This window comes from Panthera onca, chromosome D1 (assembly GCF_046562875.1).
Source record: "Panthera onca isolate mPanOnc1 chromosome D1, mPanOnc1 haplotype 2, whole genome shotgun sequence".
NCBI classification, from domain to species: Eukaryota; Metazoa; Chordata; class Mammalia; order Carnivora; family Felidae; genus Panthera; species Panthera onca.
Genome location: NC_138348.1, coordinates 9,871,633 through 9,884,101, shown reverse-complemented (window position 1 = coordinate 9,884,101; position 12,469 = coordinate 9,871,633). Strand labels below are relative to the sequence as shown.

General features: G+C 59.1%; 1 protein-coding gene across 3 annotated transcripts; it reads left to right on the top strand.

Moving 5' to 3' along the window:
* The first annotated feature begins 3,259 nt into the window (after positions 1-3,259).
* Positions 3,260-11,558, top strand: SAXO4 (stabilizer of axonemal microtubules 4). 3 transcript variants are annotated; one of them, XM_060606887.3, is made up of 14 exons: positions 3,262-3,372; positions 3,879-4,021; positions 4,535-4,733; positions 4,939-5,092; positions 5,818-5,946; positions 6,586-6,649; positions 7,103-7,215; positions 7,827-7,886; positions 8,023-8,109; positions 8,668-8,781; positions 8,863-8,957; positions 10,572-10,736; positions 11,206-11,287; positions 11,461-11,558. In XM_060606887.3, exons 2-13 carry the CDS (start codon positions 3,913-3,915, stop codon positions 11,273-11,275), a joined length of 1,359 nt encoding a protein of 452 aa, XP_060462870.2. In that variant the 5' UTR covers positions 3,262-3,372; positions 3,879-3,912; the 3' UTR covers positions 11,276-11,287; positions 11,461-11,558. The 3 variants fall into 3 exon arrangements, with proteins under 3 accessions (XP_060462872.2, XP_060462870.2, XP_060462871.2); XM_060606888.3 differs by having other exon boundaries at positions 11,431-11,558; XM_060606889.3 differs by lacking the exon at positions 8,023-8,109 and having other exon boundaries at positions 3,260-3,372.
* Positions 11,559-12,469: the final 911 nt, after the last annotated feature.

Here is a 12,469-nt window from a genome sequence, read left to right as displayed (position 1 = left end):
CTGTCCCTTTGGGAGATCACAGAGCTCAGCCAAATGGTGTGAGAGCCCACTGCTATAGTCCCAGCACCTGACAGAGAATTTCCAGCACATTCTAGCCGGCTTGGTGCGGATTCTGGGATCAAAGCTGGCTCTACGCCTTCCTGCCTATAAAGTGGGGATAATAATAACAGTTCCTGTCTTCTGGGGCCGGACTGAAGAGTGAAGAGACAACCCAGCTCTCCACCTGCACAGAAAATGCTCGATAAATGGGAACAGCATTGGGAAGATGGGCTGAGGCGGGCCCTGGATTTTTCCCACTTTAAATCTGGAAGGATCCTTTAGTCCGTTGCTTCCTCTTACAGATAGAAAGATGAAGGCGTGGGGTGCCTGAGTGCCTCCGTTTCTTAAAGCGGTGAACACTTGATTTCGGCTGTGGTCGTGATCTCGTGGTTGGTGGGATCGAGCCCTGCGTGGGGCTCTGCGCTGAAAGGGGGGAGCCTCCTTGGGACGCGCTCTCTCTCTCTCTTTCTCTCTCTGCCCCTCCCCTGCGCATACTCTCTCTCTGTCTCTCAAAATAAATAAAGAAACTTAAAAAAGAAAAGAAAAGAAATACGGAGGACGCCCGCTGAGAGGTCCGGAAAGTCACACAGCAATTCGGTTACCACTGGGGAGCGGCACCTGGTAAACTGCCCGGAGGTTCCTGCTCCTTCTAGGCTCCGGCCCTTGCCCTCCCCGAGCGCTCCTTGCCAGGTCGGCCCCGTCTGTTCTGGAGGGCAGGGGAGGCAGGGTGGTGTGTGGCCGGGGCGATGGGGGCCCTGCACCCTCCTCAGGGCTCTCCAGGAGCCCCCCAGCCCTATGAAGGCGGCACCTGCTGCACATCTTGCAGTTCCCTCTGGCAGCCGCTGGGTGTCGCCACACAGCAAAGAAACAAAAACAAAAACAAAAAAACAGGTCGCGGGCGCCCAGACCTAAGGGGAGTTGGGTCTGGGAGCAGACACCTCCCTGAATTCCTCCGCATCCTCTGTGGGCTCCAGCCCGGGCTGTCTCCGGCAGCTCTAGAGTTTCCCTCGCAGCGCTCCCGACTATTTCAAACCTCTCGCCACCTCCTCTGCCCCCGCCAGCTGCTAAAAGGAAAACCTGGCACAGCCTCTCCCGGCCGAGTGCTTCCTCCCCACACAGTGCTCCGGTCACCAGGGACCCATCGCGGCTCCGAGCATGCCAGTGCTACCCACCCTCGCCCTCGCAGGGCCATCCAGGTGGCGAGCCCTCCCTCCTCTCCACCTACCGCCTGCTAGACACTGCGCCTAGAGTATCTCAAGTGCTTTACAATGTACCACAACCCCATAGGCAGGTACCATTTTCCAGAAGGGGAAACTGAGGCACAAGTAACACGCATGGAATCTTAGTTATTATGTGATAGAGCCAAGGGCTTATGCCATCAGGCTTCAGGGTCCGAGCTCTTCCTTGTAACCACTTTTCCATGCACACTTTGGGGAGGGCCACTGCATCCCTCCATCCTGAGGACGCATGGCGGTCTTACTCTCCTTTGTGGTTCGTGGGTGGAGCTCACCCGAGCCTCCGCCATCAGACTGGGAGAACAGGGCTGTGCGCTTTCGCTTCTGGCCTCGCAGCTTCTGATCCCTGAACAGAGTTGTTCCTCTGGTGGGTCTCCCCTTGGCCCTGGGGCACCTCTGGGTCCAGGGCCTCTCTGTGGGGGTCAGGTGTGGTCACAAGCTGGCAGGTCCAGTCACTTGAGGCTGAGGGCAGCCAGGGCACCTCCCGGGTGGGGCGGCCCCCTTTCCCTCGGCATTGTCTTCATTCACACCTCGCTTTCCCCTAGCTGTCGGGGTGTTCTAGAGCCAACGCACCCCAGCTCGTGAGAGAGCAGAAGGCAAAACCTCTAGGAAATTTATGAGCTGATTGCCGAACTGGGCCACTGTTAAAAATCCAATGATAGAAACTTACAATCAAATCAATTACATTAAAAACGAAGCAATACATATTCGACGTCATCCCCTCCTTATTACGTTCCTACATTTGTCTGCCATTCGTGGTCTGGAGGCTACTTCGGTCTACTGGCTCTGGATGTGCAAGGCCTGTATAGTGGGGGCTGTGTACGGGGTTGAGTATGACTTCCCATTTCCCTGCTTAGTGACATTGCCCTGGCAGTTTGAAAGCAGAAATGGGCAAATGCTACACATCAGGGCTCCCCACCCCCCAGCACACCCCCAGAAATCAAGTTGTTAAACATTTGCAAGCCTGAAAGCACCTGTGGGGCAGATGGGCCGGCCCAGAGGGAGCAGGGACTTCGGAGTTGGCTGACGCCCGTCTTAATCCTTCGCCAACTCTGAGGCCTGGGCAATGTCCCTGGGCCTCACCTTTCCCGTCTGCAAAATAGGCTGAGGGGCGCCTGGGTGGCTCAGTCGGTTAAGCGTCCAACTTCAGCTCAGGTCATGATCTCACAGTTTGTGATTTCGAGCCCCGCGTTGGGCTCTGTGCTGATGGCTCAGAGCCTGGAGCCCGCTTTGGATTCTGTGTCTCCCTCCCTCTCCTCCGCTCATTCTCTCTCTTTCTCTGTGTCTCTCAAAAAATAAACCTTTAAAAATAGGCTGAGAATAGCAGCTTTGAAAAATTGAGCATCAACTGTCTTCCGGGAGCTGAATACATTAAGAGGATGGGCACCTCACTAAAGGTGACACGTCCGGTTTGAGCTCCACTCTCAGGGGCTGTGGCCTATTGGCCCTGTGATCGTGGTGCCCAGTTCACAGGGTGGTTTGGGGGGGATTGTCTGAGGTGACGTGTGTAAAAGAGCTTGGCACCGATCTGGCTCAAGTAATTCACCGAGAGGCTTACGGGTGGGATCTGGACCCGCCCACGTTCGAGTCTCAATTCTTGGGTTCCCGAGATCTCTGGCCAGTCCAGGCACTGCTGTCTCGGCCTCATATTCCCCACGTGAAAAGAGGGATAATAATAGCTACCTTGAAGAGCCACTCAGAGCACTGGAGATAAAGGATGTAAAGCATCTGCCGAGGAGTGCATACCCAATAAGCGTGAGTGGTTGTTTGAGATTATCTTTAATTTCTTGTCACTCAGACAGCAACTCTGCCCAGCTCTGCCCAGGGAAGCCGGGGGTGGGGGGTGGGGACCAAAGGAGGCAGGACCTTGCCTGGGCAGCGCCCCCCACCCCCCATCCTGGCCAGGTCAGCCTCTCAGTGGGCCCGGGGCTCTAGAAGGGCTTCCGAGGCGTGGGGACGCTGTTGCTAGGCACCGGTTGCTAGGCAACACACTGTTTCTCCTGGCCTGGCCACCTCCCAGAGGGCCTGGGCTTCTCTGGAGCAGCTCCTGCCTCCCAAAGCCTCTCTCGCCAGACCTCAGAGCCACAGCAGAGGGCAGGTGAGGGTGGGGCCAGCTGTGGTTGGGCCCCAGGAGGGCTGAGCCAACTAACTTCCTCCAGCAAGGCCCAGGAGCTGGGGGAGAGACGAGCCCGGGGCTGGGAGTGAGCTCTGGAGCCCGGGGGGCCAGGAATCCCCAGGTGGGAGGGTGTCTGTCCATTCAGTCCGCAGAGGAGGCCATGAGGGGATTGAGATCAGGAGCTGGCAGTCGGCCACCTATTATGAGCGAATTCTTCATCTTCTGGAAGCTCGGTTTCCCGGCTATACCCTGGGGAGATGACAACAAGGTGTGGGGAAGGCGAAACGAGTGCATACGAGTGAAGGGTTGACAATGAGGACTCTTTTCTTTGGGGTGCGGGTGTCGGTGGAGAGGGACAGGCCGAAGGGGAAGGCACTGGCTGGGTGGGGTTCGAGCTTCACCTCCATGGTCTCCGCAGTCCGGGCCTGAGCCAGGCTCGGGGCCTTTGGGCTGCTGACCTGATGGGGCTCCTTGTGTGTCCTTCCTAGGTGCCCCCCCCTCGGGGCCCTGCCCCACAGCATCATGATGGGGAAACTCCCCTTGGGGGTTGTGTCCCCTTACGTAAAGATGAGTTCAGGAGGCTGCACGGATCCCCTGAAATTCTACGCCACCACCTACTGCACAGCCTATGGTGAGGACCCCTTTGGGCAGAGGCCCCCCCACCCCCACTTCCCGGACCCGAGGCAGGATGGGAGGAGGCCCTCCCACTGGGAGAGGAGCAGCCTGTCCGGCCTGTCACCACTCGGAGCGACTCCAGCACGCCGAGGTCCCCCAAGGAACCTCCCAAGGACCGTGAGCCTCCCAAGGACTGTGTCCACACCTGTACTGTTGGGCTGGCTTTGCCCTGCTGTCCCCGTCCCCCCCCCCCCATTCCATCCTGTGATTCTGCCACACTGACCTTGTCCCCACCTCGTCGTTTCTATTTCCTGCTGCCACGGTCTCGAAGGGCCAAGCTTTCATGGCTCCTGTCACACTTGTTCCAGCCCCTGGCTCTATGCCTTCTCCATCCCAAGGGGCCTGGGCCCCTGTGTGTGTGTGTGTGTGTGTGTGTGTGTGTGGAGGGGGGTTGTTGCTGGGAGGCCCTGCTCACTGCTTTTCCACTCCGCTGACCCTTGGTCCTGTCTTCTCGCTCCCCCTCTGACAGGTCAGGAGGAGTTCAGGCCCCGCATGGGCAGTCACGAAGGCATAGGCTACAAATCAAATTACCGTTCTGTGGTCTCATACCAGGCCAATCTCGATGCCCTGGACAACCCGGCCATGGGGCACGGTCCGTACAATCCCTTCTCACCCCCTGCTCCGCTGAGCCTTAGCTCTCAGGGCCATCGAAGCTCATCAGACCCACTGTAAGCTCCGTGCGCAGACGCCCTGACCCTTGCCCGGCCTAGGTCTGGGACCCTGGGGCACTCGGGGCGCAGCGCCCGGCCTGGGGCCCAAAGGCAGGTGGACTCCTGCGGGAGGTTCGAGGGGAGTGGGAAGCTTCTAGAGATAAGCACAGCAGCCTCCACGTGGCCCTGGTGGTAATCGCTCCCGCTCCTGCCCCACCCTCAGGGAACAAGTCCGCCCCAATTTCCAGTCAGTGACCAGTCAGAGTTACCGCCCCCTGGAGGTGCCTGATGGCACATACCCGCTGCCCTGGAACATACACCAGACCAGCTCTGGCTATTCTCGGGAGAAGCCCAGCGAGGCGACCCCCACTAAAGAGGTCAGTGCTGGGCTAGGGGCAACCCCCGGTGGGGGGGAGAGGGGGAGCCCAAGGCTGGGGTAGAGGAAGAGCCGAAGGGAAGAAAGGGTGAGGATCCCTCCGACAGGGCGAACTGCACCACCAAGGGTTGGTCAAGGCTGAGATGACTGGGCACAGGGGAGCCACATGGGGGCTGGGAGTCGAATCACCTTTACCACCTTCATTCATTCAACCAGATTGTTCTGAACGTCTCTTCTATATATGAAGGTGCAAGTGCTGGGGGGGAAAAAAGGCAGGGGGTGCAGCAGAAGTGAAGGGGTTGCAACGGCAAAGCAGGAGGGTCGGAAAAGAGCTTGCTATGGGGACGTGAGTCAAAGAGTCAAGGGAGGTTAGTGTGCCTCTAAATGCAGCGCTGTGAGAGAGAGAGAGTTCCAGGCAGCGCAGACAGCACGTGCAAAGGCCCTGCGGTGCGAGTGTGTGATGTGACAAAGAACAGCAGGGAGGCAGATGGCTGCAGCCAAGTGAGGAGCCGAGGTCCTCGCAGGTGGCTGTCAGGCCATGGGATTCTACTCCCAGTGCAGTGGGAAGATTGCAGGGCTCTGAGCAAAGGAGGGACGTGACCCAACTTCATTATAAAGGGGCCCCTCGGGCTACAGATGCTCCATAGGGGTCAAGGGCAGAATCAGAGTCGAGAAGTGACTGCCATCGCCTCACCTGGAGAGTGACTGGCCGCTTCTCCTTCCCAGGTCAGGAAGGTCCATTTCGACACCCAGGACTATGGGCCGCAGGCCATCATAGGGTTGGAACCCAGGGACATGCCCCTGCTCCACCAGCAGCAGGGCAAGGGCTCGCTGGAGTGGGAGAACTCCTGGCATGTGAGTGGGCAGCCCCCAGTAAGGGCTGTGCCCTGGGCAGAGGGGCCAGACCCACCCGCTTCCCCTCCCGGAGACATGTACCTGCTCTGACTCACCCTGAAAGCCAGCTAAATAAAGGTGGACTCAGCATACCTAGAAACAGTGGGGAGAGCCAAGGTCATTTGTTATTTCCCAGACTGCATCAGAGCGGTCCTCCCAGGCTTCCTTACTCGTGTCTTGGGATTTAACCCCAGGGGCCCCTTCCCTCCCCTCTCCCATGCAGACCTGTTCAGCCTTGGGCGGTTAATTGTGAAGTAAGCACACATTTTTCTTCCCTCAGCCTCTCTCCTTGCTTTGGGCCCCCTCCTAGTCTGGGTCCCAGGGCTCTGGGCCCCCTGTTCATTCCTGGGAGTCCAGTGTGGGATGTCACAGTTGGCACTGCCACAGGGGAACCATGTTCTCATGGTGGAATTTATGGGGCTCGGATGCCCCATCAGAGACAGATTTGGGTCAGGAGCGCTGTGCTGGCCCTCCCTGCTCAGAACAGGCCACACAGGTCTACTCAGAGCACAGATAACTGAAGAGCCACCACTGCCACCAGCCGCCTCGTGGGCCCTGTTCTCTCTTACATCCCCCCCCGGCTCACCTTCTGTGTTCCAGGGCCCGCGCTTCATGACTTCTGAGTACAATTCCAAGTATCTCAAGGAGACTTCAAACCAGCCAGGTAGGCACACGTCTGAGCTCACGCCTCTCTCCCACTATATTACCCTACACCTGAGCCCTAGGAGAGACGCCAGGGGACCCGGATGAGCTGGCACAGGACAAAGAAGGCACCAGCGGGAGAAAAAAGGACACACAGGCAGCTAGGGGGAGACGTGCCTTAGTGCCAATCCCCCAAGGACACCTCACTCGCTTAGGAGGGCTGTTGAACCTGACCATAGCCGCCTCCTGGCCCATCAGCCCTGCCCTTCCTTCTCCTCTTCTCCTCTCCCCTCTCGCTGTCTATCTTGGACTCTGAAGTCTTCCAGATGCCCACGATCCTGTAGCTTGGGCCTCCAGACCCTTGGAGCCAGCTCTGTGCCCACTGGCTGGGACACTGAGCCTCTGGAGGCCATGTGGGCAGGGCCAGGTGGCTGGAGTGGGGCTGGGGACAGCACAGGGGGGATGTCTTTTGCAGATCTCTTGCAGAAGATATCAATTGGCTCCAAGGAGGAGACTGGCTTCACTGAAGAGTCTACCAAGAACCCCATTGGCTTCCAGCCACCCTCCCAGACTGTCTCTGGGGACCCGGTAAGTCAGGCTGCTGCCCACTAGGACCTCAGGGTGACTTCTAGCTTCTTTAAAAGTGTGAGTTGGGGCACCTGGGTGGCTCAGTCGGTTAAGCGTCCGACTTCAGCTCAGGTCACGATCTCACGGTCCGTGAGTTCGAGCCCCGTGTCGGGCTCTGGGCTGATGGCCCAGAGCCTGGAGCCTGCTTCCGATTCTGTGTCTCCCTCTCTCTCTGCTCCTCCCCTGTTCATGCTCTGTCTCTCTCTGTCTCAAAAATAAATAAACGTTAAAAAAAATTTAAAAAAATTAAAAAAAATAAAAGTGTGAGCTGTGGAACCCTTTGTTCAAACACAAGATGAACGAGTGTGGGTAAAAACCACCGCTTTGGTCCAGCCCCCCCACGGCCCCATTTTATGGATGAGGAGACTGAGGTCCAAAGAGGAGAAGGGGCAGAGAGCCAATGTTTGGACAAGAGTTCAGACCAGAGCCCTGGCCTGCTGATTCCCGTTCAGCATTGTTCTCCCCAAACTCTTCCCTTTCCTCAGTTGCTCCAGTGATACCCAATTGTGAGCCCTCCCCTGCACGCAGGACAAGGGGCCGCTGCTTATGTTCCTCTGGGGGCCTCTTTCCAGGTCCTCCACCCTGGCCGGAACGTCACCAGGTCCGACTTTCTCCCCATGACCCACATTCGTGTAAGCTGAGCTGGTGGGGGTGAGGGCTGTCTGACCCACAGCCTGGGGTCCATCTGTGGGGCCATTAGGACACTACCTGGAAGGGTGTGGGGGGAGCAGGCACGCCGTGGTGCCAGTGGCTGCATTCCTGCCACAGGGGGATGAGTTCCTGCCTGTGCTGGCCAGAGGCTCCGAGCGGGAAACAGGCTACAGCCGAGTGAATGAGAGGTTGCTGAACCCCAGAGTGAGTGGCCTTCTGCGGGGGGTGGGGTGGTGCTCCCTCAGAGCAGGAGCACTCTACGGGAGGAGACAGGGAGGTCTCTTGGGCGCAGTGGCATTTGGGCACTAAAGAATGGGAAGAATCGGGATGTTTTGGACGTCCTGGTGGAGGAGTAAAGGCCTAGGAAGCTGGAAAGTGAGGCGTGTCTTTGTTTTTGTTTTTGTTTATTTTGAAAGAGAGAGAGAGAGAGAGAGAGAGAGGAACAGAGAGGGGGAGAGAGGGAGAGCATGAGCAGGGGAGAAGCAGAGACAGAGAGAGAGAGAATCCCAAGCACGCTCTGCACTACCAGTGCAGAGCCCGACGCAAGGCTCGAACTCATGGCTCGTGACCCGAAACCAAGAGTCGGACGTTCAACTGACTGAGCCACCCAGGCATCCCGAGGGGTGTCTTTCAAACCAGGAATTTGGTTTGTCTGGAGGGGGAAGGGCGAGGCCCCAGGGCCACATCTGCCTACGCTCCCTCTATCCTTGCTGCCTCGCCCTGGCCACCCGGCCACCTTTCTTGTGTCTCTGTCCTCTGCAGGTGCCCCCACCCGGCCCACGGCCTAGCAGCGTGAGCCACGGGCAATTCCAGCCCCCCCAGCGGGTGCAACAGACCAACGTTGCCCTGCTTGGCAGGGAGACTGTGGGAAACAAGGTGAGGCCGGGGTGCCCAGCCCCACTCCCGAATCTCCACCCCGTCCCGGCCTGACACGTCCCCTCTATACCTCTTGTGCAGGAGCCCACAGGGTTCAGCCTTAACAACCCCAGCTACATCCGGAACCCCTATGACCCAGACATGGATAATCAGTACCTGACCACCTACAACCAAGGGTAAGCCCCCCTTCCCCGTGCAAATCAACGGCCGTGACGCTGACGTGCGGTTTGTAGACAGACACTGAGACAAGTCACGAGCTCACAAATCTGTGAGGTAGACCAACACTGAATCAATGTGGGTTCCCCCAGAAGCAGCCCTGGAGCCAAGGATTTGAGTGCCAGCCTCTTACTGGGGAGCGTGGGGGAGTGGGAAAGTGGTATGGGGAGAGGAAGGCAGCCCCGAGCGAGTGTGGTATCAGCCAGATATCCCGCGGGAAGACTCCAGAAAACGGTGCAAACACACAACCCGGGATCATCCCAGCCAAGCGGGGAGAGAGCTAGGGGGCTGATACCTCCACACCCATCGGTCGTTAGTTAAGGGCTGTCCCCAGGGACCATACTAAGAATCCCCGGTACCTCCTTGCTCAGGCAAAGGGAGCTGTAGCAGCCTCTGGGATGCCTTCCTCTGCACTTCTCTCTGATGCAATGCAGGCCATCGATGCCCAGGCTGGTGGGCGGGGGGAGAACAAGGGGGCTCAAGGGGGCCCGGGTGGGACAATATCCCATCTGCTAAGATCCTACATCCAGTCCATGGCAGGCGGGCTCTGTGCTCCCCAGAAAGTAAGCTCTGTGCTAAGCATCAGGGAGGGCTTCTAGGAGGAAGTGGCCCTAGAGCCGTTGGGAAGGGCTCCTGGGGCCAGGACTGGATGGGGAGGGCATTACAGGGGTGGGATCAAGGAGGTGTAATTCTCTGGACAAAAGCCTCCTAGCACAACATCTGCCCTCTGTGTGTCCGCCTGTGTCCACACTGCCCCCCAATTCCTTGGTCTCCCAAGATGCCTCCCATCCTCGGGCTAACTCCCCTCTTTGGGATGTGGACTTTGAAGCTCAGAGGGGGGAAGTGACGCCGGAGCCACATGGCAGAGCCGTGATCTGTTCCAGGTCCCACGGAGGGCGAGGGGGAGGGGCTGAGACTCACTCTGGGTTTTGGGGGACAACAGTGTCCCTGCAAATGCCCTCGTCCTGTAGCTGCTCTGGCAGAACCTCTGCCCCAGCCAGCTCTGTGGGGTCCTTCTCCCACACCCCCCCTCGGCTTTCCTGAGCTCCTGCCCGTTGTCAGGCATGCTGCCCTTCCCCAGGGGTGGTAACCACTGATTTTCCCACTTACCTGTCTGCACCCCTACTTTGTAAGCCCCAGGGCGGGGCCCACATCATACTCCGGGCACTTTCAGAGCCTGGCCCAGTTCTCAGTGAATAGTAGCAAAACGGAAACCAAGTGGATCCCCTGGAGAGAAACGAAGGAGGGGGTCTCCACTCCCCACCCCTGAGGTGTTCACAGGCCGGGGAGGGAGGTGCACTTAAAGGGTCCTTTACGTTCCCAAGTGCTGGCTCGGCATGGGGGGCTGCACAAAGGAGGGCCATCCAGCTCACGGCAGAGCCAGCGTCCCCCATGCGGGCAGGGGCTCAGGGAGTGCCCGGCAGAGGGCACAGCGTGGGCAAAGGTAAAGAAGCTGGAGGGATCGGAGGCAGTCTGCCCTGCTGGATTCAAGATTCCCATCCCGGAAGGGCAGAGAGGCCGCAGAGGTGGGCAGAGGCCGACTTATAGCCAAGAACCCCCTCCCTGTGCTGCAGGTACTTTGAGAACATCCCTAAGGGTCTGGACCGAGAAGGCTGGACCCGAGGTGGCATCCAGCCCCAGAAGCCTGGAGGCTACGCCCTCAACCAGCCGGTCACCCGCATGGAGGCCACCCCCACCCCCACGGAGAGCCTACGGTGCCTGCACCCCCACGTGGGAAGGTAGCTGGCCCTCTCTCCCCCGCTTTGCCCTTTGCCGAATCCAGGCCTTTCCCCAGCTTCTGCCCTCCCTCACTCCCTCCCTCCATCCGTCTGTCTGTCTGAGAGGCCCCTTTCCTCTCTCAGGTTTGTTCACTGCTTTTCCTGCTACCCCCCTCTCCCCAGCGACCCCTCCCTCTGTGGGGGCTGCCCTCCACCCTCCCTGTTCCCATCCCCATCCCGGAGGCCAGCACCTGCTCCCTGCCTGGCTGCGTGGGGGGTGGGGACAAAGCTGAATGGACTGTGGTTCAGCCTCACTCTGACTCCTTTCGGCTCAGGTCAGTTTCCCCCAAATTACATTTGTAAGACAGTGGCCCAGAGTTGGCGGGCAAAAGAGCGTTTGTGGCTTGGCCAACCGGGCTGAAGGCTGCCCCAGGGGAGGGGCAGGCAGAGCAGAAGGTCCCACCCGGCCCCGCTCCCCCCTCCCCTGCAGAACCCTGATCGCGGAGGACCCCTTCTACCGAGCTGTGCCTCCCAGCAGCCACTTTGCCACATCCAGCTGAGCCTGAGTCTGGGTAAGGGGCTCCCCTGCGGGGCTGGCCCCACTTCCCCTGCCCTGGGACAAGCAAGCCCTGATGGAGACCCTGTCCCAGAGTGGGGGGGGGGTGGGAGACTGGGGACCTCTCAGGGTGGAGGAGTGCCCAGAGCCACCCTGCAGCCCCTCAGGGGGCATCTCCGCTCCCCACAGGTTTGCCAACCCAGCTGGACAGGAGCGGATTCCCATCCCTTCCCCTGCTGGGACTCCCCTGGCTACTTTCCTAATGAAATAAAGAGCCTTGAAGCGGGTCAGCACGTCTAGTCCCTGCCAGGGGAGCTGGGGAAGGATTGGGGAGGGCGCGGCCAGAGTGTTGCAGTTGGGTGGCCGGGGCGGCGGCGGGGAGGGGGGCGTGCTGGGCGGCAGGGCCAACTCTGGAGTCAGGGAGGTCGTGTTGGACTCACTGTGATGCTATGGACCCAGACACAGTTTCCTCTTCGGTCAAGGGGTCTCCTACAGCCTGTGCTGAGGGCTCAGTCAGTGTTGGGGGGGGGGGGGAGGAAGCCCCAGGAGGGAGCAGGTGGGACAGAGTAGGGGGAGGCAGAGGGGGGACAGAGACGGGTCTAGGAAGAATATGTTTATAAAATAGGGCAGGGGAATCTGAGCAGCACTTCCAGGGTCCTTCTGAGTCCCACACTGGATGGTTTAAAAGAGAAGGGAGGACCGAGGGGAAGGCAGTCATAGAGATCTCTCCCCAGAGACGGATGGAGAGAGGTCTGCAACTGGATGGACACCTGGACAGTGACACAGGAAGGAGTGGAGGCTGGTTGAAAAACCTGGTGCCTCAGGGCAGCCCTTTTGTGAGAATTAAAGCGAGTGTCCCCCACCCCCCGCTCCGCCCACCGCTCCTCAAGAGGGAACTTCTCTTGGGAAGTAAACGCCTTCCTTCCTCCAGAAGCTGTAGCCTAACACCGGGGCCGGCAAGGCAGAACCTGGGCTGCCTCTCAGTGCCTGTCCCCTCCGCCAGGTGCATTTGCACAGTGCACAACTATACAACTGTATGCTGTGGCTCCACCAGCGCCATCTCCTCCTTATATTAAGGGAACTCTGGCCCCAGAAAGAGTGCACGAGTGGCTTGAGGTCCCCAGGGTAGAGAGGCAGCAGCAGCCCCAGGCTTGGCTGTCCCCTGCACCTTTCAGGCTGGCCTGCGTGCAGAGGGGCA

Bases quoted from the DNA above. Each gene is read 5' to 3' on its own strand.
- SAXO4 (XM_060606887.3), top strand. From the start codon at position 3,913: ATGATGGGGAAACTCCCCTTGGGGGTTGTGTCCCCTTACGTAAAGATG. The intron at 5,093-5,817 runs GTCAGTGCTGGG...TCTCCTTCCCAG, and splicing joins AGGCGACCCCCACTAAAGAG to GTCAGGAAGGTCCATTTCGA. The intron at 7,216-7,826 runs GTAAGTCAGGCT...GCCTCTTTCCAG, and splicing joins AGACTGTCTCTGGGGACCCG to GTCCTCCACCCTGGCCGGAA.